Raw genomic sequence first — 25,293 nt, 5'->3', positions numbered from 1 at the left:
AGTATTTAGGGTAAAATAAATCACTTTCACATTATGTCTATGGAAATATCTTTGTGACCTACAGCAATTCTATCAGCATGAAAAGCATCTGATGAACATGGGGCTTGATCCTTACTTGAGCAGTACTGCCCTGGCCTACTGGACACAAAGGCTCACCTGTGGAGTTAGTGTCTTCGTGTTCTACGTTAATCCCAGAGTCTGAAGCAGGTTGCACAAGTGCTTGTCTGTCTGCTTCTGGTATTTCATCACCACTATCAAAATCGAATTGTTCCCCTTCTTCCTCCTCTTCATCACTGCCTTTTAATTCATTTTCTAGAACTGAGCAGAGAGGAACCATTTTTTATTAATGATTTAATGAGATGAGTAAGGGCTCACTGTTGTGAATGGGGGTTGCAGAATTAGGTCCTAGAATTTTAGGCTCTCTAGGACAAAACAGTGCTCCTTGATGTATTTGTAAGACCATGAAGTTCTTAGTAATCTTTTTAATGTAAACTATGCCAAGTAAATACATATATAATACAACATGTTTCTATTTTTAATAGAGACCAGCCAGAACCAGAACACTTGTTATGAATAAACTTCAACAGCTTCCTCTGAAAACTTTGGAAAAGTTCAGATCTGAATCCAGATACAAATCTGAACTTTGTGACATAAGCTCCTTCTTTCCTTATAGATTCACAAAGTCCAAGGCCAGAAGGGATCATTATGATCATTTGACCTCCTGTATAACGCAGGCCATACAACTTCCCCAAAATAATTCCTAGAGCATAGCTTTTAGAAAACTATCCAATCTTATTTTAAAAATTGTTAGTGATGGAAAAATCTACCATGACCCTTGGTGAATTGTTCCAATGATTAATTACTCAAAACTGCTAAAAAATTATGCCTTATTTCCAGTCTGAATTTGTCTAGCTTCAACTTCCACAACTAGCATCAAAATGTGCTATACCTTTCTCTGATAGATTGAACACTCATTATTAAATATTTGTTCCCCCATGTAGATACCTACAGACAGTGATCAAATCACCCCTTAATCTTCTATTTGTTAAGCTAAATAGATTGGGTTCATAGTCTATCATTCCAAGGCATGTTTTCCAATCCTTTAATCATTTTTGTGGCTTTTCTCTGAAATCTCTCCAATTTATCAACATGTTTCTTGAATTGTGGATACCAGAACTGGACACAGTAGTCCAGCAGTGGTCACGCCACTAGCTAGATTCTACAGAGGTAAAACAACCTCTCTAGTCCTACTCCAGATTCCCCTCTTTATGCATCCCAGATCACATTAGCTTTTCTGTCCACAGCATCACAGTGAGAGCTCATGTTCAGCTAATTATCCACTACATACCCCAAAATCTTTTTCATAGAATCATAGAATCATAGAATATCAGGGTTGGAAGGGACCCCAGAAGGTCATCTAGTCCAACCCCCTGCTCAAAGCAGGACCAAGTCCCAGTTAAATCATCCCAGCCAGGGCTTTGTCAAGCCTGACCTTAAAAACCTCTAAGGAAGGAGATTCTACCACCTCCCTAGGTAACGCATTCCAGTGTTTCACCACCCTCTTAGTGAAAAAGTTTTTCCTAATATCCAATCTAAACCTCCCCCATTGCAACTTGAGACCATTACTCCTCGTTCTGTCATCTGCTACCATTGAGAACAGTCTAGAGCCATCCTCTTTGAAACCCCCTTTCAGGTAGTTGAAAGCAGCTATCAAATCCCCCCTCATTCTTCTCTTCTGCAGACTAAACAATCCCAGCTCCCTCAGCCTCTCCTCATAAGTCATGTGCTCTAGACCCCTAATCATTTTCGTTGCCCTTCGTTGTACTCTTTCCAATTTATCCACATCCTTCCTGTAGTGTGGGGCCCAAAACTGGACACAGTACTCCAGATGAGGCCTCACCAGTGTCGAATAGAGGGGAACGATCACGTCCCTCGATCTGCTCGCTATGCCCCTACTTATACATCCCAAAATGCCATTGGCCTTCTTGGCAACAAGGGCACACTGCTGACTCATATCCAGCTTCTCGTCCACTGTCACCCCTAGGTCCTTTTCCGCAGAACTGCTGCCGAGCCATTCGGTCCCTAGTCTGTAGTGGTGCATTGGATTCTTCCATCCTAAGTGCAGGACCCTGCACTTATCCTTATTGAACCTCATTAGATTTCTTTTGGCCCAATCCTCCAATTTGTCTAGGTCCTTCTGTATCCTATCCCTCCCCTCCAGCGTATCTACCACTCCTCCCAGTTTAGTATCATCCGCAAATTTGCTGAGAGTGCAATCCACACCATCCTCCAGATCATTTATGAAGATATTGAACAAAACGGGCCCCAGGACCGACCCCTGGGGCACTCCACTTGACACCGGCTGCCAACTAGACATGGAGCCATTGATCACTACCCGTTGAGCCCGACAATCTAGCCAGCTTTCTACCCACCTTATAGTGCATTCATCCAGCCCATACTTCCTTAACTTGCTGACAAGAATGCTGTGGGAGACAGTGTCAAAAGCTTTGCTAAAGTCAAGAAACAGACTCAAACTCATTGCTTCCCAGAATAGTCTCCATCCTGTATTATGGCCTACATTCTTTGTTTCTAGGTATATATATATTTACATTTAGCCATATTAAAACACATATTGTTTGCTTGCGTCCAATTTATCAAGTGATCCAAATCGCTGTGTATCGTGACCTGTTCTCTTCATTATTTAGCACTCTCGCCAATTGTTGTGTCATCTGCAAACTTCATCAGTGATGACTTTATGTTTTCTTGTAGGTCATTGATAAAATGTTAAATAGCATACAAAGTCCACTGAAAACGCACCCACTCAATAATGGTTCCCCATTTACATTTTAAGACCTATCAGTTATTCAGTTTTTAATCCATTTAATGTGTGCCACGTTAATTTTAGATCTGCCCACTAAAACTTTGGTTTCTCTGCTGAAACTGCCAATAACAGCACCTGTTAGTGCCAGTGTGACAATAACAGAAACTCTCTTCATATGGGCCATCAAATATCTATCAGATGGTATTAAGTTGTGCTCGGTACCAGCCTGAGCTGGCTTTGAGCAAGTGACCTAGTGTGAAATGCTCTCAATTCTGTCAGCAAACCTGTAGGTCAACTCCACCCTCCTTTTCTAAACCCTGACCTTTGTAAAAGTAACAGCTGAGTCAATGTAATTACTTCTCCTGTGACCAAACAGACAGGGAGAGCTCCTTGACTCTGTCCATGAACATCTGGGAGGGATGAAGTGCAGAAGGAGGAGGTGTTTCCCCCATAGGCCCTTCTATCTTCTTGGCAGAGACCGGTCTCAGCAGAGTTTATGTGGCAGGAACTGGGACCCAGCGGCTGTCTGTGTCACTATCCATGTGTGACAGCAGCATCATGGATACCCCATTAGGTTTTAATTCTGCCACACTAAAGCCCCCACTGTTGCTCTTACTGCCTGAGTTCAGAGAACTTAGTCAATGGCAGCCTCAGCTCCTACTGGAGCCATTGTGCCAGGGAAGTGGTGGACACAGCAGCAGAAAGAGGAAGCCTGCTCAAGCAGTGGTACCTGCTTCCACCAATCTCTCTTTTTTGTGGGTCACCAGGACACAAAGGGTTGAGACACACCTTACCCATTTCCACTCTGTGCCTCCCGTAACACCCCATTCCAATCCCCATTCCTCCTGAAGAGAAAACTGTCAGAAACTCCCATGAGATGGAGGTAATAACGAGTGGATTGTTTGCCCTGTTCCCACACACCCACTCCGCCTCCCCCAGGCTTTTCCACAGCAGCAGGATGACATATTCCATAATATATTTTTAAAGTACATATTTTTCAATAACATATTAAGTGTGTAAGAGAAGTAAAATTTACCATTTTTTTCCTTCAGGTAATAGGAGGTAAAAGCAAATTCCTGCAGGGCTCATTAAATCTCCTGAGTTGTGATGATGTTATCACCATCTTCACCAGCTAGGACATGCTTAGTATCCTTATGATAAAACCCACACAATTCACAGCTCTTGACTGTTTAAGATTGTCATGGTTATAAACATTCTTGCCAGAGCTTCAGTTTCTTCAGGCTGAGACAGCATATTTTATGATTATACAACAATAACAAGACCTTTCACACAGTACTTCTCTGGAGGGGAAAAGTTGACTCATTTTTTTAAAGGAACAAAAATGTATAAGTTGCCTGCTTACTATCACATCTTATGGTTGAGGCAACAGGACACTTAATTTCAAGCCATTTTAGTCATGTGCTTATATACTGTAAAAAGTTACATTTGGGGCTGAACCTTTACATATTTGTATTTTGTCCAAATGTGATTTCCCCACCCCCAAAATTGATAAAATTCTACAAAGCTGATCCAGTGTTCATTGGAGGCAATAGAAAGGCTTTCACTGACTTCAGTGGGCTTTGGATTAGGCCTAGGTGATCATTTTTGAGTTATCGGATCATGGGAGGGGAAAAAATGATTTTCAATTTTTTCAGGTGCTATACTTGCTATGAGAAAACTCAAATCTCAACTCCTGTGCGAAGTCTGAGTAAACTTTTTTGTGTGTGTATGAAGGAGTCATGTCAGAGGATATGTACAGCTGATAAGAGCTGTGGTGTGGCCAGTGGGTTACTATACATTGCTGCCTGTCCTGCCGATCTCCATCAAACCTCCTGCTGAGCTATGCATCTAACAGCTGGTCCTGATGATCTCAGCCTGATTCTCCTGACTTGCATCTTGTGTAGCCATTTACACCTGAACAATGTTGTGTAAAACACTAGCAGAAGTGTGAGTGGATCAGGCCCATGAAGAGAACTTTGGGGCCCTGGAATATCATGTGTGTTGTGACCCTACCCCTCCCATTTCTTTATTTACACAGATGTTACTGATGTTTTGAGAGGGCTTGAGCTCAGGGCCATGGTACCACTGTCCCCCCTTTCCCTCTGATAAGTAGAGAATTCTGATTTGGTAGCACTATACACCTATTTTACACAAGGGTAAATGATGACACACGGAGCCAGGCAGTAGAAAACCTGGCCCACTGAAAAGAAGAGGAAAAGAGAAGCAGAAAAAAGAAGGCAGAAAATAGATAAGATTAGATGTATTCATCTGGAAACAATAGGTTTAATGCGCTATTCCATCACACCAGTTTTACAGTGATGTACCTACTTTATCTGTGAACGTAGCCCAGAACTGCCATCTCCAGAAAATTTATCTGAGAAATTGTGAAGTGGAAAGAGAAATAGGGTGAGGGACTGAAAACGATATAAATAAAGATTATGACCCAATCAGAGGAGAATGTTCAAAAGAGCCTTAGTGAGTTAGAAGAATAAGTCTTATTGACTTTCAATGGGACTTCTGCTTCTAACTTACTTAGACTCTTTTGAAAAGTCCAACCACAATTTTTACAGCAGCCCCTGCTTTTTAAAATATATTGATTACCCCATACCACATTTCTGAAATGACCTCTGCTTAGAACTTGAAGAGCACCGACAGTTGAAGCTCTCCCACCCACACCAGTCCAGTGATGGGACGAAATAAAGACAGAACACTCCTTATCATATTACACACATTTTAGAAACACTAAATCTGTGGACCAGTGATTCATCTTCAGGAAATTTTAAAACTAGATTCTATCTTATGGCACTGCCACATTTCTTCCTTTCTTCTGTATGAACATGAATAGCTTTAAACCTTCAATGATCTCTTGAATCTAATAAGTAATAAAAATGTTACTCCTTTGAGTCTTTTAATCCTGAGGGCACATTGTTTCATTTTATGAAACATAAAAACCCATATTATAGCACAACGTAGAACTCCACAATTATATTTATACAGAAAGCACATCTGACCTTTATATGGTTTTGAAAATAAGTATTCTTATAATTGTTTCAATTTGATTAAAACTATTTAAGAAAAAAAATTATGTGGCTGTCTGCTTGTGAGCTAAGCAAAGGCCATTACCCAGCAGTCTTCATCAAATAGACAGAGAAGGACCAACTTCAGCAGTGAGAAAGACCAAGCTTTTGAGCTTACACAGACCTGAAGTAGAGCTCTGTGTAAGCCTGAAAGCTTGTCTCTCTCTCTCACTAACAGAAGTTGGTCCAATAAAAGATATTACCTCACCCACTTTGTCTCTCTAATATCCTGGGACCAACATGGCTACAACATTACATATACCAGAAAGACAGTGAGAGAACCCTCTAACTTACACCAGTTTTAACCACTTCAGTGGAGTTACATATGGTTTACCCTATCCAGAGAAAACGAATAGTCTTATGCACTAGACTGGGAGATCTAGGTTTATTTTCAGGCTCTGCCACAAAAGCTTCTGGTGTGACATGAGCAAGTCACTTAAACTCATTTTGTCACAGTTCCTCATCTGCAAAATGAAGGTAATAGTAGTTCTTTTCTGTCTCGTGTCTATAGGTTGTAAGCTCTTTGGAACACAACGGGGTCCTTATCTTGGTAAGGTCTCTAGATGCTACTGTAAAACATATAATAGTAATAGCAAAAGGAAAGGAAGACTCAGGCCCAAGGATATTCCATCATACACTGATCCTTTCTTTTCCTAACATGCAATAACAAGAACCAAAATTAGTTATCATAATCTTTAGCAAAGCAATTTGTTTTCTTCAAACTTTGGACATAGATCTCTGTTTATTAAGTAGGAAGAATTTGCCCAAGTAGGGCAGTGCCTCTTTCCATAATCCTGTCCATTTAATTATTTTATAATTTTATCAGTGGAATTGTATTGCATTGTTCTGACTGATATTGCTTAAACTTGTTTGGACACTCAGGCAATCTAGAAGTTGCCAACATACCTGTTTACAAATAGATCAGTTAGAGATAAATTCAAGCTCTGGATCTGAATAGCCTCAAACTTAAAGTTCAGATACAAATGTTGTAGCCTGTGTGTCTATGATAGATCACACTAAATCTCCAGCCACAAGGCACTCCCAAACTTTGGAAGAGTTCATTTCCAGGTCCAGACTTTGCACCCAAAGCCTATTTCGTCTTAATGCACTGTATTGAAGGGATACCATCTCGTTAAAGAAAATGCTAAATTGAAATCTATGAAGGGAAATCATCCCTGCCCCCTTCTCCCTAGTGGAAGATCTACACCAAGGGACGGCAGGCGGTTGTACTGCTCTCTTTTGGGATTTTCTGCCAAGGAAATGAACTTTGTTAGAAATGAGGCTCCAAAGACATTCTTCCACTGGGGGAAATGTACTGACTCAGCAAATCCCTCAGCCATCCTGGCCCCTCTTATCATGCCAGTTATGCCAACTTTTTCTGCTGCAATAGCCCTCTACACACAAACAAACAGGCTACCAGGATGCTCTGCAAGGGTTTATGACGGCAGAAACCAGCTTCAATCCTGAACCAAATCTAGCACTACAGTACTGTCAATTCTCTTGGAATACTCAGTGCATTTCAGAAAGCCCCAGCTCCTGAAAGCTTGTGAAGAGGTGAGACCCTCAGCTTTCTTTTAAAGAAAGTAGATTTTTAGCCCTTGTGGTTGCAGAGAAGAGCTTGAAAATGGGATCCCAGAAGCTAAATAACCACAAGGCAAATAAAAAGATCCAAAATATTTTATTTTAAATTTAATGATTCTTAAGCCAATTTCATGATGATTTAGGGTCTGATTCATGATTTTGGAATGCTCATAGTTAATAATATGGCATCAGTATAAAATTTCCTTCCCTGTGTGACAATCACCACCTTAGATTATTAAAAGTTAGTGGGGGGGGGGGGGGGAGAAAAACTAACTTTATGTGTACTTCATACATTTTTCTGAGCCTGAGCAACAAAAATAGACTAATCAGTTTAACTTTCTGATAGAATTGTGCTAACACAATTCTACACTTACAAACACAGCTAGGGAATGTTTATTTGTTTAAAAACTATTTCCATTTGAAGTCTGAAAATATTATGAAGACATTTCTATTTGTCTGGTGCAAAAGCATATTTTGTTTCCAAACATGTCGTTCCAAATTTGACCTTTGATGTCCCTTTTATATGTTATGTACATGTATGAACATACAAATTGCAGGATAAATGAACAAATGTTATATTATCTTATAATTATTAATATGACACACATTAGTTATGACTATATTATTATAATTAGTTATAAATTATGAGCAGTTTTGTGCAATATATTATTTAATGAAATTACTTTTTTCAGAACAGGCCTCAGAAATAAGCAGAGTATGTTTATAGAGACTTGGTTGTGAGTAGCTAAATTTAACATGAACTTTAATGGTCTCCTTTTGGCTGTGCTGCTAGTTGGTACCATGCCCATTCAGCAGTTCTGAATTTTCTTAAAACTACATACAACAAATATAAAGATAATAGGGTATGTAAAGTGAACTCAGGGTTCCTTTTTCTTGTTGAGGGACAGAAAGAAAAGTTCAGGGACCACAGGTGGTGATGTTTTCCCAGAATATTTTTATGATGGTAATTTTTAGGGCTGTCAAACGATTAAAAAAATTCATCACAATTAACTGCACTGTTAAAATATTAATCATGATTAATCGCACTGTTAAACAATAATAGAATACCATTTATTTAAATCTTTGTGGATGTTTTTCTACATTTTCAAATATATTGATTTCAATTATAACACAGAATATGAAGTGTACAGTGCTCACTTTATATTTAATTTTTATTATAAATATCTGGACTGTAAAAAACAAAAGGAATGTCATCCACATCGGAATGTTGCTCTTTTAAGACTTCTGAAAGCATGCTCCGCACCCCGTCCCCATCAGATTTTGGAAGGCACTTCAGATTCTTAAACCTTGGGTTGAGTGCTGTAGCTATCTTTAGAAATCTCACATTGGTACCTTCTTTGCATTTTGTCAAATCTGCAGCGAAAGTGTTCTTAAAATGAACATGTGCTGAGTCATCATCTGAGACTGCAATAACATGAAACGTATGGCAGAATGCGGGTAAAGTACAGAGTTGGAGACATACAATTCTCCCCCAAGGAGTTCAGTCACAAATTTAATTAACGCATTTTTTTTTTTAAACAAGCATCATCAGCATGGAAGCATGTCCTCTGGAATGGTGGCCGAAGCATGAATGGTTAGCATATCTGGCATGTAAATACCTTGCAATGCCGGCTACAAAAGTCCTATGTGAACGCCTGTTCTCACTTTCTGGTGACTTTGTAAATAAGAAGTGGGCAGTATTATCTCCCAAAAATGTAAACAAAAGTTGCTTGTTTTAGTGATTGGCTGAATGAGAAGTAGGACTGAATGGACTTGCAGACTCTAACGTTTTGCATGGTTTTGTTTTTGAGTGCAGTTATGTAACAAAAATATCTACATTTCTAAGTTGCACTTTCACAATAAAGAGATTGCACTATAGTACTTGTATGGGGTGAATTGAAAAAATACTGTCTCCTTTGTTTATTTTACAGTGCAAATATTTGTAATAAAAAATAATATAAAGTGAGCAGAGTAAACTTTGTATTCTGTGCTGTAATTGAAATCAATATATTTGAAAATGTAGAAAAACCTCCAAAATATTTAATAAATTTCAATTGGTATTCTATTGTTTAACAATGCAATTAAAACGGTGATTAATCGCAATAAAAATTTTTAATTGCGATTAATATTTTTTTAGTTGATCGAGTGAGTTAATTGTGATGAATAAATAGTCCTAGTAATTTATAAGACTTTAAAATGATTCAGCACTAAGAAGTCTGTGCACTTTGTTGGCCTATTCAAACACATTATCTTATTACTTTCACCCTCATCCTTCCTACCCATTTCCCTCCTATTGCTCCTTATCTTTACTTATTGCAGCCTTTTTTTGAAATTAGATAATAAGCTTTTCAAGGCAGGGACCATGCCCTATACTTTTGCACAGCAACTAGTACAATGGGGCCCAATTCCAAGTGATGCATTGAGAGAGGGTCTATATATACACGGCAGAATAACCATAGCACTAATGGAAACAGAAGCATGCCATAAATCAGGCTCTTGTTCCAGTCCTGCTCTATGATATGGGAAAAGGACTATATGCTGTACACGCAAATAGAGACTGGAGCTTTGCAACTGAAAGCCTCTTTAATGTCCTCTGTTGTAACAATTAGTCCTACAAATTTACCCCAGTTGTGAGCTGACCTGTAAAAAGCATGTAAAAGTTCATAAGGTGTTATAATAATCTCCAACAACAATGTTGCTGGGAAAACTTATGAAATAGAGACAGAATAACTTAACTAGTCTAAATAGAAAGGTAAAGTTGATATGATTCAAGGATTGAGTAGACATTAGGCTTGTTAGAAAACAGAAGATAGGGAGCCAATAGTTAATGAGCCAAAATTGGTATATTTGATATTAGGCCTAATTGGTGCACAAAACACTCATCACTCCCTTTTGGGGTTCTTAAAAGAAAGATTTTGTAGGGAAAGGAAGAACAAAAGAATCAACAACAACAAGAAAGAAAGATTAGACAGAAGCTACTAGAGTAAGCTTCACTATCATGGCTGCCACCCCCACCACTTCCTGAGACCCCAGACCTTCAATATCCTGAACCTAAGAGGTGTCCTGACCAGAAAGAGATGGACCCAGATGACACAGGCACATGTACCTGCTCCAGCTGAATCCCAAACACCACCTGGGATGACAGTTATTACCATTTTTGATATCATCCAAGAGGCTGTCAAACAAGGGTCTGTTCCTTCTAAGGCTGGCCTTTAACGACAGCAGCAGCATCTCCAGCCCATCTCAAACTAACTTCTCTTTTCTCCAAAAGGACAATTGTTACCATCTTTGATACTATCTAAAAGACTGTCAAATAACATGGGTTTTTTCCACCTAGAAGCTGTCTACAGCTAAAGTGAAAGGGATCAAGGGATGTTGTTAAAATGAAAGACTTATTCAATACTTTACTTCTCAAATGCTTTAACTGGGTTTCCTTTTTTCTGTATCTTTAATAAAAGGTTCAAAAGATTTTTAAAGGTGAGTTTGCTGTGGTGCTAAGCAGGCTGAGGTCTCTGTATTTCACATCCCGGATCTTGTTTAACACTGTTTAATGTTAGACAGTGATTGGGTTATGTTAACACCTTTAGCCTATTTATTCTATTTAAATTAATACAATACCTCTCATCGAGATAAAATGGATTGATCTATATGTCAAAAGCAGAGAATGGAAATCCACTGTACTGTATAGCGAATTGGTGTGAGGGGCGATCATGATACATGGGGAGAGGAGTTATAGACTGGCAAACAGTGTGGACACAACTATTAATTCAAAGAAGGTTGACATCGTACATAACTAATTTGTACAGCTATATGATGAAGGCATTAAACTATTAGGTGATCCAACAAGTAGATTATACACTTGATTTCACATTTTTAATTGCACTAGATTTTGTTACATTAAAAAAAATGGAAATGTCTTATTGGAATTGTGCTAAATCTAGTCAGCCCACCACTGCCATCATTTGAACTTGTAACCTAGTGACTATTAGATTGACAAAAAGAACGAGAAGTACTTGTGGCACCTTAGAGACTAGCAAATTTATTTGAGCATAAGCTTTCGTGTGCTAAAACCCACATCATCAGATGCATGCAGTGGAAAATACAGTAGGAAGATTACACACACACACCCCCCATGAAAAAATGGGTGTTGCCAGACCCATTATAACGCGAGTGATCAGTTAAGGTGAGCTACTATCAGCAGGAAATAAAACAAACAAAAAAACCCACATTTTGTAGTGATAATAAGGATGGCCCATTTCTAACATTGACAAGAAGGTGTGAGTAACAGTACGGGGGAAAAATAAGCATGGGGAAATAGTTTTACTTTGCGTAATGACCCATCCACTTATTCAAGCCAAATTTAATGGTGTCCAGTTTGCAAATTAATTCCAATTCAGCAGTTTCTCGTTGGAGTATGTTTTTGAAGTTTTGTTGTTGTTGTAATATTGCAACTTTTAGGTCTGCAATTGAGTGCCCAAGGAGACTGAAGTGTTCTCCGACTGGTTTTTGAATGTTATAATTCTTGACATCTGATTTGTGTCCATTTATTCTTTTACATAGAGACTGTCAAATGTACCAATTGACCAATGTACATGGCAGAGGGGCATTGCTGGCACATGATGACATGTATCACATTGGTAGATGTGCAGGTGAATGAGCCTCTGATAGTGTGGCTGATGTGATTAGGTCCTATAATGGTGTCCCCTGAATACATATGTGGGCAGAGCTGGAAATGGGCTTTGTTGCAAGGATAGGTTCCTGGGTTAGTGTTTTTGTTATGTGATGTGTGGTTGCTGGTTTTAGCCCACGAAAGCTTATGCTCAAATAAATTTGTTAGTCTCTAAGGTGCCACAAGTCCTCCTCATTCTTTTTGCTGATACAGACTAACATGGCTGCCACTCTGATACCTGTTAGATTGACAACAAAGTCTGCCAGCACATGTATCCAAGCAACCCATAAATCTGATACTGAAATTGCTATTTTGGGAGAAGTATGAAGGAACTGATTATTTCATTGACGAGGAAAATGAGAAGTTAGCAAACCAGGTAAAGACCTATTGAAATCATTTAATTTTAAACTGAAATTGAGGCCACCATTTTTTTTTTTTTTAAGTAAAGATTATTTTTGAAACAGATTTTCAGAGACAGTTGCCAGTTAACAACATGAGTAACGAGATAAACTATTGTTCCTGTGCATTGAAGCAATTACTGTTAATGGGCAGAATCTGCCTTAAACTCTCTCACGATAGACATGAAAAAAAGGCCTGAGCTGCAAATTTGGGATTCCGATTCAGATCTGAACTCCAAAGCTGGAAGGGGTTTGGCTCCAGTGTTCCAGGCACGTTCCTCTCTAATACACACTTAAGGACATATCACACTTTCTGCTTTGGATAACAAGGATCTTCTGAGCAAACAGAGTGGTGGAGTGTATGTTTTCAGAAGGCCACAGCCCCTATCAAGGGACACCCTGTAAAAATGAGCTCCTTTTTCTACTGCATGTAGGGAGACTGGCCCTACTGCTATGAGTCTACTGCTATGTAGACTGTCACTCCTTCTGCCTATTAGAGAGGCATTAGGTCTGAGCAGTGCCCTAAACCAAATCTCCATGGAACAGCAGTACTGCACCACAAAGAGAGATTTCCTCCCCCGCCTTAAGTTTGCGGAGCCTCCACACCCAGCCATCCTACTTGTTTTCAGCACTGGGAAGAAGATTGCAAAATCTTTATTAGTAACATATATTCCCCAAAGGGTGATTTAGGGTTATATACCTGTTTTAACATAATACAACATGTAGTTTTGTAGATTTTATGTTATATATAAATAGCTCCATATTTGGGATCAGGAAGGAATTTTTCCCTAGGTCAGGTTGGCAGAGACTCGGGGGGGGGTTTCTCCCTTCTCTGCAGCATGGGGCACAGGTCATTTACTGGTTTAAACTAGAGTAAATTGTGGATTCTCTGTAACTTAAAAGTCGTTAAGTCATGATTTGAGGACTTCAGTAACTCAGCCAGAAGTGATGGGTCTATTATAGGAGGGGGGGAGGGGGGCTGTAGGGAGGGTCTGTGCCCTGGGATGTCCAGGAGGTCAGACTAGATAGTCAGACGGTCCTTTCTGGCCTTAAAATCCATGCGTCTATCTCCTTGTACATTCTGAATTCCAAAAAGAAAAGGAGTACTTGTGGCACCTTAGAGACTAACAAATTTATTAGAGCATAAGCTTTCGTGAGCTACAGCTCACTTCATCGGATGCATTTGGTGGAAAAAACAGAGGAGATTTTTTCCACCAAATGCATCCGATGAAGTGAGCTGTAGCTCACGAAAGCTTATGCTCTAATAAATTTGTTAGTCTCTAAGGTGCCACAAGTACTCCTTTTCTTTTTGCGAATACAGACTAACACAGCTGCTACTCTGAAAACTGAATTCCAAGAATCAGTAAATATATATCCAAGTAAAATATTTTAAAATGTTGAATGTAGAAGCACAAAGATAGTAGATGTTTTTATACATAATTTGTAGGATAAAAAAATCTCTATTTGGAATTGAATTTACTTTTTGGACTCAGTGCAACAAAAAATTATTTTCCCCAAAGAAAGGTAAATTGAATCCCAAGGACAGATTTTATCCTACAAAACTGATACCTATATGTCTCCTATCACCTGCTTACTAAATGATGTTATGCTGATATTTAATTAAACATCTAGTTTAATTTAATGTTGACATATATTTTGTATTTGCACCTCCTGGTGTAATCTGTACAAGGAAACAATCCACAAAACTTTATGTCCTCTTGTACTGGAGCAGGTTCAGCCGTTTATTCTACATAACCCTGAGGCCACACATGTTAATAGTATGGATTTCAGCTGGTTTCTTGCCAGCTCTCTCATTCCCCTCCCCCCCCCCGACTACAAAGCACTATAAAGAGCTGACTGATTTATAAACAGAAATAAAGTTTAATATGCACCAGAGTGTGGTAAATTCACTAATGAATGGGGCTCAGAACTTTCAACAGGGGGGTAGTGCAGGGAGCTCTATCTATCATTAGGCATTAGGGTGTCTGTGTGTTTGCGTCAGGGAAGCCTGGCTGTTTAAAAATAGCCAGAGCCTCGCGAACCAGCTGAGCGGCAGCGGAGCAGCGGGGACAGCAGAGCAGCTCACAGCAGGAGTTTGCCTGGGACTTCGCCTGGAGTGAGCCCAGTGAGGCTTACATCTTGCCAACGTCTCTGAGGAAGCTCATAGTAGGTAGGTGATATGGAAGGGGGGGGTTCAGCTGTTGTGACCTGCACTGGATGTGCCATGTTTGTCTTTCTTCCACAGGACAGAAGCGACTTTGTCTGTACAAAGTGCAAGCTGGTCTCCATATTGGAAGAAAAGATTGAAGGTCTGGAGCAACAGGTAACGACCCTGCGTTGTATACGAGAGACTGAGGATTTTCTGGACCAAACTCAGGATAGCCTTCTAGGGGCACAAAGCTCTAAAGATATAGAGCAGGTTGCACAGAGGAGCCAAGAGGCCAGTGAAGAAGCTTGGCAACATGTGACCTCCAGAAGAGGTAAGCGGAATGTCCGGGTTCCAGTAACACAGACACAGGTAACTAACCGCTTTCATGTTCTCTCCACAGGTACCAATGCGGAGAGTGGACCAGATGATATGTCTGGGGGGAGAAAGCAGAAGGAGACTCCGCTGGTTGGGAGGCATGAGATGCGATGTCCTGAGGTTGGGGGTTCCACGACCACCACTCCCAAGAGGAGAAGGCGGGTGGTGGTGGTCGGGGACTCTCTCCTCCGGGGGACTGAGTCATCTATCTGCCGCCCTGACCGGGAAAACCGAGAAGTCTGCTGCTTGCCAGGGGCTAAGATTTGTGATGTGACGGAGAGACTGCCGAGACTCATCAAGCCCTCGGATCGCTACCCCTTCCTGCTTCTCCACGTGGGCACCAATGATACTGCCAAGAATGACCTTGAGCGGATCACTGCGGACTACGTGGCTCTGGGAAGAAGGATAAAGGAGTTGGAGGCGCAAGTGGTGTTCTCGTCCATCCTCCCCGTGGAAGGAAAAGGCCTGGGTAGGGACCGTCGAATCGTGGAGGTCAACGAATGGCTACGCAGGTGGTGTCGGAGAGAAGGCTTTGGATTCTTTGACCATGGGATGGTGTTCCATGAAGGAGGAGTGCTGGGCAGAGACGGGCTCCATCTTACGAAGAGAGGGAAGAACATCTTTGCCAGCAGGCTGGCTAACCTAGTGAGGAGGGCTTTAAACTAGGTTCACCGGGGGAAGGAGACCAAAGCCCTGAGGTAAGTGGGAAAGCGGGATACCGGGAGGAAGCACAGGCAGGAATGTCTGTGAGGGGAGGGCTCCTGCCTCATACTGGGAATGAGGGGCGATCAACAGGTTATCTCAAGTGCTTATATACAAATGCACAAAGCCTTGGAAACAAGCAGGGAGAACTGGAGGTCCTGGTGATGTCAAGGAATTATGACGTGATTGGAATAACAGAGACTTGGTGGGATAACTCACATGACTGGAGTACAGTCATGGATGGTTATAAACTGTTCAGGAAGGACAGGCAGGGCAGAAAAGGTGGGGGAGTAGCACTGTATGTAAGGGAGCAGTATGACTGCTCAGAGCTCCGGTACGAAACTGTGGAAAAACCTGAGTGTCTCTGGATTAAGTTTAGAAGTGTGTGCAACAAGAGTGATGTCATGGTGGGAGTCTGCTATAGACCACCGGACCAGGGGGATGAGGTGGATGAGGCTTTCTTCCGGCAACTCACGGAAGCTACTAGATCGCATGCCCTGATTCTCATGGGTGACTTTAATTTTCCTGATATCTGCTGGGAGAGCAATACAGCGGTGCATAGACAATCCAGGAAGTTTTTGGAAAGCGTAGGGGACAATTTCCTGGTGCAAGTGCTAGGGGAGCCAACTAGGGGGAGCGCTTTTCTTGACCTGCTGCTCACAAACCGGGTAGAATTAGTGGGGGAAGCAAAAGTGGATGGGAATCTGGGAGGCAGTGACCATGAGTTGGTTGAGTTCAGGATCCTGACGCAGGGAAGAAAGGTAAGCAGCAGGATACGGACCCTGGACTTCAGGAAAGCAGACTTTGACTCCCTCAGGGAACAGATGGCCAGGATCCCCTGGGGGACTAACATGAAAGGGAAGGGAGTCCAGGAGAGCTGGCTGTATTTCAAGGAATCCCTGTTGAGGTTACAGGGACAAACCATCCCGATGAGTCGAAAGAATAGTAAATATGGCAGGCGACCAGCTTGACTTAATGGTGAAATCCTAGCGGATCTTAAACATAAAAAAGAAGCTTACAAGAAGTGGAAGGTTGGACATATGACCAGGGAAGAGTATAAAAATATTGCTCGGGCATGTAGGAAAGATATCAGGAGGGCCAAATCGCACCTGGAGCTGCAGCTAGCAAGAGATGTCAAGAGTAACAAGAAGGGTTTCTTCAGGTATGTTGGCAACAAGAAGAAAGCCAAGGAAAGTGTGGGCCCCTTACTGAATGAGGGAGGCAAGCTAGTGACAGAGGATGTGGAAAAAGCTAATGTACTCAATGCTTTTTTTGCCTCTGTTTTCACTAACAAGGTCAGCTCCCAGACTGCTGTGCTGGGCATCACAAAATGGGGAAGAGATGGCCAGCCCTCTGTAGAGATAGAGGTGGTTAGGGACTATTTAGAAAAGCTGGACGTGCACAAGTCCATGGGGCCGGACGAATTGCATCCGAGAGTGCTGAGGGAATTGGCGGCTGTGATTGCAGAGCCCTTGGCCATTATCTTTGAAAACTCGTGGCGAACGGGGGAAGTCCCGGATGACTGGAAAAAGGCTAATGTAGTGCCCATCTTTAAAAAAGGGAAGAAGGAGGATCCTGGGAACTACAGGCCGGTCAGCCTCACCTCAGTCCCTGGAAAAATCATGGAGCAGGTCCTCAAAGAATCAATCCTGAAGCACTTAGAGGAGAGGAAAGTGATCAGGAACAGTCAGCATGGATTCACCAAGGGAAGGTCATGCCTGACTAATCTAATCGCCTTTTATGATGAGATTACTGGTTCTGTGGATGAAGGGAAAGCAGTGGATGTATTGTTTCTTGACTTTAGCAAAGCTTTTGACACGGTCTCCCACAGCATTCTTGTCAGCAAGTTAAGGAAGTATGGGCTGGATGAATGCACTATAAGGTGGGTAGAAAGCTGGCTAGATTGTCGGGCTCAACGGGTAGTGATCAATGGCTCCATGTCTAGTTGGCAGCCGGTGTCAAGTGGAGTGCCCCAGGGGTCGGTCCTGGGGCCCGTTTTGTTCAATATCTTCATAAATGATCTGGAGGATGGTGTGGATTGCACTCTCAGCAAATTTGCAGATGATACTAAACTGGGAGGAGTGGTAGATACGCTGGAGGGGAGGGATAGGATACAGAAGGACCTAGACAAATTGGAAGATTGGGCCAAAAGAAATCTAATGAGGTTCAATAAGGATAAGTGCAGGGTCCTGCACTTAGGATGGAAGAATCCAATGCACCGCTACAGACTAGGGACCGAATGGCTCGGCAGCAGTTCTGCGGAAAAGGACCTAGGGGTGACAGTGGACGAGAAGCTGGATATGAGTCAGCAGTGTGCCCTTGTTGCCAAGAAGGCCAATGGCATTTTGGGATGTATAAGTAGGGGCATAGCGAGCAGATCGAGGGACGTGATCGTTCCCCTCTATTCGACACTGGTGAGGCCTCATCTGGAGTACTGTGTCCAGTTTTGGGCCCCACACTACAGGAAGGATGTGGATAAATTGGAAAGAGTACAGCGAAGGGCAACAAAAATGATTAGGGGTCTAGAGCACATGACTTATGAGGAGAGGCTGAGGGAGCTGGGATTGTTTAGTCTGCAGAAGAGAAGAATGAGGGGGGATTTGATAGCTGCTTTCAACTACCTGAAAGGGGGTTTCAAAGAGGATGGCTCTAGACTGTTCTCAATGGTAGCAGATGACAGAACGAGGAGTAATGGTCTCAAGTTGCAATGGGGGAGGTTTAGATTGGATATTAGGAAAAACTTTTTCACTAAGAGGGTGGTGAAACACTGGAATGCATTACCTAGGGAGGTGGTAGAATCTCCTTCCTTAGAGGTTTTTAAGGTCAGGCTTGACAAAGCCCTGGCTAGGATGATTTAACTGGGACTTGGTCCTGCTTTGAGCAGGGGGTTGGACTAGATGACCTTCTGGGGTCCCTTCCAACCCTGATATTCTATGATTCTATGATTCTATCAAATTCTGCAGAATTTAATCTGTCGCTTAACAACAGGGGTTTTTCTACCCCTTGTGACCATGATAAACTGATGCAGTGCTGTCATCTAAATCTTCAGACAGACAACATGTGCATCACGTAAAACCTACATCCTGGCTTCAATGCACAATATGAACACAGCCAGGCTGTGTGCTGGGGAATCTCTCTGGGCCTGGGGAAAAAGGAATCTAGCCCCTCTGCTGCTGTAATGGCCTTTGTATTTGTGCTATTGATTATTCCTTCCTAAGTACTTTGCATTTCTCCTTATTGAATTTCATCCTATTTAATTCAGACCATTTCACCATGTAACAGGGTCCTTGGAAGGCCAGGCAGCCTAGTGGTTGGAGCGCTTGGTTTTTGGCCCCCTATTTGGTCAAGGTGCCTTGACCTTTAAGGCTGGGGGGGAATTAGAGGGACTCAGACCCTCCCACTCCATGGGTCCCAGCCCAGCACCCTGAGAAAGTCAACCCCTGAGCAGAGGAGCTCCCAGCAGGAAGTCTATGTCCACTGCTCTGGGCTACTTCCTGGGCTATTGTCCCTTCAGTTTGGAGACTGGCCCCTACGGTCCAAGTCAGAGGTGGGCAAACTACAGCCCGCAGGACTGTCCTGTCAGGCCCCTGAGCTCCCGGCCAGGAAGGCTAGCCCTGGCCACTCCCCCGCTGTCTCCCCTCTCCCGCAGCCACGCCGCCACGAGGGCAGTGCTCTGGGCGGTGGGGCTGCGCGCTCCTGCGGGGCGGAGTGGCAGCGTGTCTAGCTCTGGCCGGGCGGCCCAGCTGCCAGACATGCTGCTCTGAGCAGCATGGTAAGGGAGACAGGGTTGGATAAGGGGCAGAGGGTCCCGGGGTGCAATCAGGGGCCAGGGGGCGGTCAGGACAGAGAACAGGGGTGGTTGGATAGGGCAGAGGTTTGGGGGGTCAGGGGACAAGGAGCAGGGGGGTTGGATGGGGAGGGGGGCAGGCAGTGGGAGGGGGCAGATAGGGGGCAAGGGTCAGGCTGTTTGGGGAGGCACAGCCTTCCCTACCCAGCCCCCCCATACAGTTTTGCATCCCAATGTGGCCTTCAGGCCAAAAAGTTTGCCCACCCCTGGTCCAAGTTGTAGTGGTGGCTTGTCTCTAGTGCCCCCTTGCAGGCCATGGGTAGCTTCCTGTTGAGGTCCCAGGTTCCTCCATGGAGCAGCTATAAGTTTTGAGGGGTCAGAACCCCACAAGGTCTCCATGCTTTGGTCACCCCATTCTGTCTCCTCTGGCCAGGGAGATAGTGCTTGTTTCCCGGTGGCTGCCTTAGCTGGCAGGCTAGTGATCCTTTCCCTCATGTAGGGAGGCAGCTAGCTCCTGTCTTTTCATCAGTCAGCCACAACTGAGTCAGGCTCCCTTCTTTTCTCTCTCCTCCAGGCCTAGCATTGGCTGCAGGTATAACAGGGTGGGGTTAGCTAGGCCCAATGGCTCTCTCTAACCACTTCCGTGCTGCTGTGTAGTTTCTCTGCTTCATCACACTCCAATGTGTCAAGATGATTTTGAATTCTAATCCTATCATCCAGAGCATTTGCAACCCCTCCCAGCTTGGTATCATTCACAAACTTTATAAGTGTACTCTTTATGCCATCATCCAAATCATTTGTGAAGATACTGAATAAAACCGGACCCTGCAGGACTCCATTCGGTAGCCTTTCCAGCTTGATTCTGAACCATTGATAACTCCTCTCCAAGTATGGTTTTCCACCCACCTTTAACAGGTTCATCTAAGCTATATTTCTCTGGGCTGTTTATGAGAAGGTCGTGTGAGACAGTATCAAAAGCTTTGCTAAAGTCAAGAATGATCACATCTACTGCTTCCCTCCTATCCACGAGGCTTGTTACCCTGTCAAAAAAGGATATTATGTTGGTTTGACATGTAACAGTCAACATGGATTTGTCAAAAACAATTCTTCTTACCTTATTTTCTTCTAGAGGCTTATAAATTGAGTGTTTGATTATTTGCTACATTATCTGTCCAAATACCAAAGTTAAGCTGACTGGTCTACAATTTCCTGGGTTGTCTTTATTCCCCTTTTTATATAAAAAAAGTACTATATATTTGCCTTTTTCCAGTCTTCAGGTATCTCTCCCATCCTCCATGAGTTCTCAAAGATAATCACTAATGGCTCAGAGATCTCTTCATCCAGTTCCCTAAGTATTCTATAACGCCCTGCTGACTTGAAGACATTTAACTTGTCTAAATAATTCTTAAATTTGTTTTTTCCTGTTTAGCCTCAGCTTCTAACCCATTTATTCTGATCACTATATTAGTTATCCAATGACTGCTAACTTTTTTAGTTTCAGCTTTCACCAAAAAAGCATTTAATGCTTCAGCCATTGCAGCATTTTCTGTTATTGTCTTTCCCTCCTCATTGAGTAATGGGTTTACCCTGTCCTCTTGCTTCTCATATATTTGTAAAATCCTTTTTGATTCCCTTTAGATCTGTAGCTTGGTTAGTCTTGTTTTTGCTTTGACCTTCCTAATTTTGTCCCTACATGGTTGTATTTTTAGATGCATCTTTTGTAATCTGACCTAGTTTCCAATTTTTATATGGCTCTATTTGAGAGTTTCAGATCACTGGAGATCTCCTATTTAAGCCAGGGTAGCTCTTACCATATTTCCTATCCTTCCTACACATTGGGACAGTTTGCTCTTGTACCCTTAACAATGTCTCTTCAAAATACTGCCAGCTCTTGAACTCTTTTTTCCCTTAAAACTTGCTTCTCACAGAATCTTACCTATCAATTCTCTGAGTTTGCTGAAGCCTGCCTTTTTGAAGTCCATTATCTTTATTATGCTCTTTCCCCTCCTACTATTCCTTAGAATCATGAACTCTTACTTCATGATCATTTTCACCCAAGCTGCCTTCTACCTTCAAATTCTCAACTAGTTCTAGATTTGATTCTGACAAACAGGCAGGAACAGCCTCTCCCTTAATCTCTTTCTTCACCTTCTGAAATAAAAAGTGGTCTCCAATGCATTCCAAGAATTTATCTGGATAATCTGTGCTCTGCTATATTATTTTTTCCAACAGGTCTCTGGATAGTTGCAATCACCCAACACCACCAACTTCTGTGTTTGACGTAATTTTCTTGGTTATTTTTAAAAAGCTTCATCCACATCATCTTCCTGGTTAGATGATCTATAATAGACACCTACCATGACATCTCCCTTGTTTTTACCCCTTTTATCCTTACCCAGAGATTTTCAACACTTATCTCAATCTCAAGGCAAGTACATACCTCTTCAATATACCAGTCAACACCTCCTCCCTTTTTTCCCCTGCCTGTCCTTCCGGAACAAGCTGTATACCAATGCTCCAGTCATGTGAATTATCCCACCAAGTTTCTGTGACACCAAATATGTTGTAATTGTGAGGACTCACTAGTATTTCTAGTTCCTCCTGTTAATCCCCCATACTTCTCACATTAGTATACAGACATCTAAAATGTTTATTAGATTTCCCCTCTATATTCCCTCGTCTCCTTTGTCCATACTGTGATTGCCCATGTTCCCCCCAGATTCCAGCTCTTCACCCAGGTCAATGTGTTTTGGACTTACCTGTGGGCTTTTGTCGCCTTCCCCTGTCAAATCTAGTTTGAAGCCAGCCTCACTAGGATAGCCAGTCTGTATCAGAAGATACTCTTCCCCTTACTTGACAAGTGGACCCCATCTACGGTCAGCAGATCTTCATGGAACAGGATCCCATGGTCAAGGCACCTGAAGCCCTCCTGGTGACAGCATCCATGCAGCCATGTATTTACCTCCAGGATGTCTCCTTATCTTCCTGAGCCCCTATCCTTGACCTGAAAGCTCAATGAGAACACCATCTGCACCCCCAACTCTTTTACCCTCACTACGAGCCCTCTCGTCACTTCTGATCTGCTCAGGATTATATGTTGCAGTATTATTAGTGCCCACATGGATGAGCAGCATGAGGTAGTAATCAGAGGGTTGGATGGCCCCCAGCAATCCTTCCATACGGGCCCCTGGCAGACAGCGCACCTCCCAGTTCAGGCCTGCAGTTGTATGCCACCATCCCCCTTAGAAGGGAATCACCTTCTCAACCCCTCTCACATCTGCATGGAAAGAGCACAGCCACAAGATGCCCCTGGCAAGGGAGAGATTTGACCGGTAATAGAGTCAGTACTCGGAGAGGACAAAGCTTTATCTGAAGGTTGGCCACGAACACTGAAACACAAAGCTAGGAGGAACAGTTGGATGAGTGTGGCTTCAACCTGAGCCTCCTCCCATCAGCAACAGCTGAACAACAGTTTGAATTAAACTGGCAGGTAGACACATTTGCAAGGCTTCCCTGGAGCTTCTCCAATTCAGATGGATAGTAGGAAAGTTGATTTGTGGATATAAAAGATCTCACAAGCTTGCCAGATGCCTGAACTGGTACTAGAAATGCCAGCATTCTTTAGTGGAGGCAGGGTTTCTGTGCCTGTCTTACTTTTTCCCCTCAGAACTGCTGTCTGTCTGGAACTTCGAGGCCGTTTTAACTGACTCCCTCCCAACATCCACCTTTTCACAATATCGACTTTTCCCAGTAGTTGTGCTCTTGTCCTATCCTAACTCTACAACGAAATACCACAGTACAGCGATATCAACTTTTTAAGTAGTTATTTTTGGCAACCACTATATAATAGATTATTCAGTCTTTTCATAGGGCCTGACTTTGCTTTCTGCTCTGTAGCTGTGGAGAGAGCCTGACCCAGTGGAATCTAAGTTCTTATACCGTACTCCTGACCACAGTAATGGAGAACCCATATTTTTATTCACAAAGAGAATCTGAATACAGGTTAGGTTGAACAAGTGGAACTTATTAAATCCTATTTACTGCTCTGGTCCGTGTGGCTGAGTTGCTTCCAGCCTACCTCTCTGGCATTCCCTGGTGTCCCTGTCAAGGAATAAGGTCCCGCAGCTGTGCTTGCTCAGTTTCCTGACAGCTCAATGAACACAGTTGGGTTGCATCATAGAATCACATAAATATAGGGCTGGAAGGGACCTCAAGAAGTCATCAAGTCCATCTTCGTGCCCTGTGGCAGGACCAAGTAAACTTAGACCATTGGTCTCAGGTGTTTGTCCGACCACTTTTTAAACAGCCTATGATGGGAATTCCAAAAATCTCCCTGGGAACCCTATTCCAGAGCTGCACTATCTAACCTAAATCTCCCTTGCTGCAGATTAAGCCCATTATTTCTTGTCTTTTACTTTCAGTGGACATGGAGAACAATTGATAACTTTCTTATAACAGCCCTTAAGATATTTGAAGGCTATTATCAGGTCCCCTCTCAGTCTTCTTTCTCAAGACTAAAAAAGTGGGCATGTTTAAACTTTCTTCATAAAAGGTTTAGAAAACCTGACCTATCTTTTTTGTTGTTCTCCTCTGGACTCTCTCCAAGAAAAATATGGACAAATTGAAGTGTGGTGCCCAGATCTGGACACTGTTCTCCAGCTGAAGTGTTACCAGTGCTGACTAGAGCAGGACAATTACCTCCCATGTGTTACATACAAACACTCCTGTTAATTCACTCCAGAATGATATTAGCCTTTTTGGCAACTGCATCATATTGTTGACTCCTATTCGATTTGCGATTCACGATAACTTCCCGATCCTTTTCGGCAGTACTACCACCTTGCTAGTTATTCCCCATTTTGTAATTGTGCTTTTTCCTTCTTAAATGAAGTACTTTGCACTTGTCTTTATTGAATTTAATCTTGTTGAATACAGCCCAATTCTCCAATTTGTCAAGGTCATTTTGAATACTAATCCTATCCTCCGAAGCGTTTGCAATGCCTCCCAGCTTGGTGTCATCTGCAAATTTTACAAGCACACCCTCCACTACATTATCCAAGTCATTAAAGAAAATATAGTACTGGACCCAGGACTGACCTTTGCGGTTTGACAGTGAACTGCTGATCACGCCAAATACGGTCTTTCAACCAGTTGTGCACTCATATTATAGTAATTTCATCTAGACCATATTTCCCTAGTTTGCTTATGAGAATGTCACATGGGACTGACAGATCGTCCTGCTGGATTGGACTGAGGAATTGCTTTAAGCCAAGATTGCTCTTAACCCCAGCAGCAGCTGCAATTCACTTGCTGCTCAAAAGCTTTCACCCACAGCTGTAATAGCTCCTGTGCCTGATTGTTCCCAGCCTCTCTCTCACCTTGTTCTAGTCCCATTCCTACCTTGTCCCAGCACTACACCTTCCTCTGACCTAGCCCTGCCTCTACCTCACCTCACTCCAAGTAGCACCGTTCAGACCATCAGCTCCGCTTCCCAACCTGACTTTGGCTCTGGCCTCCGACTCTGACCCTCAGCTCGGATTCCTGGCTCTTGGCTCCTGCTCCAACCATGAGGCATGGACACCTACATTCCAGTCTGACAGTTTCAGCAGCCCCAACACAAAAAAAAAAAAAAAAAAAAAAAAAAAAAAAGGGGAACAAGCACAAATAAGAGCTCTGCCCAGCAGCTAGAACTTTTCCCTCCTAGGCCAATATTTCTGTGCTAGAGTTAGTGGGT

At 42.6% G+C, this 25,293-nt stretch overlaps 1 protein-coding gene across 5 annotated transcripts in view; it reads right to left on the bottom strand.

The window, feature by feature from the left end:
* The window catches only part of ARHGEF10 (Rho guanine nucleotide exchange factor 10), a 193,433-nt gene that overhangs the window by 124,226 nt on the left and 43,914 nt on the right, over nt 1-25,293 (bottom strand). For all 5 annotated transcript variants that reach the window (XM_038397350.2, XM_038397348.2, XM_038397349.2 and 2 more), the window contains exon 3: nt 157-318. In XM_038397350.2, coding sequence (XP_038253278.1) covers nt 157-318 — 162 coding nt within the window. The remainder of the gene's footprint in view (nt 1-156; nt 319-25,293) is intronic.

Source organism: Dermochelys coriacea, chromosome 3 (assembly GCF_009764565.3).
Source record: "Dermochelys coriacea isolate rDerCor1 chromosome 3, rDerCor1.pri.v4, whole genome shotgun sequence".
NCBI lineage: Eukaryota > Metazoa > Chordata > Testudines > Dermochelyidae > Dermochelys > Dermochelys coriacea.
This window is presented reverse-complemented; position numbering and strand designations above follow the sequence as displayed.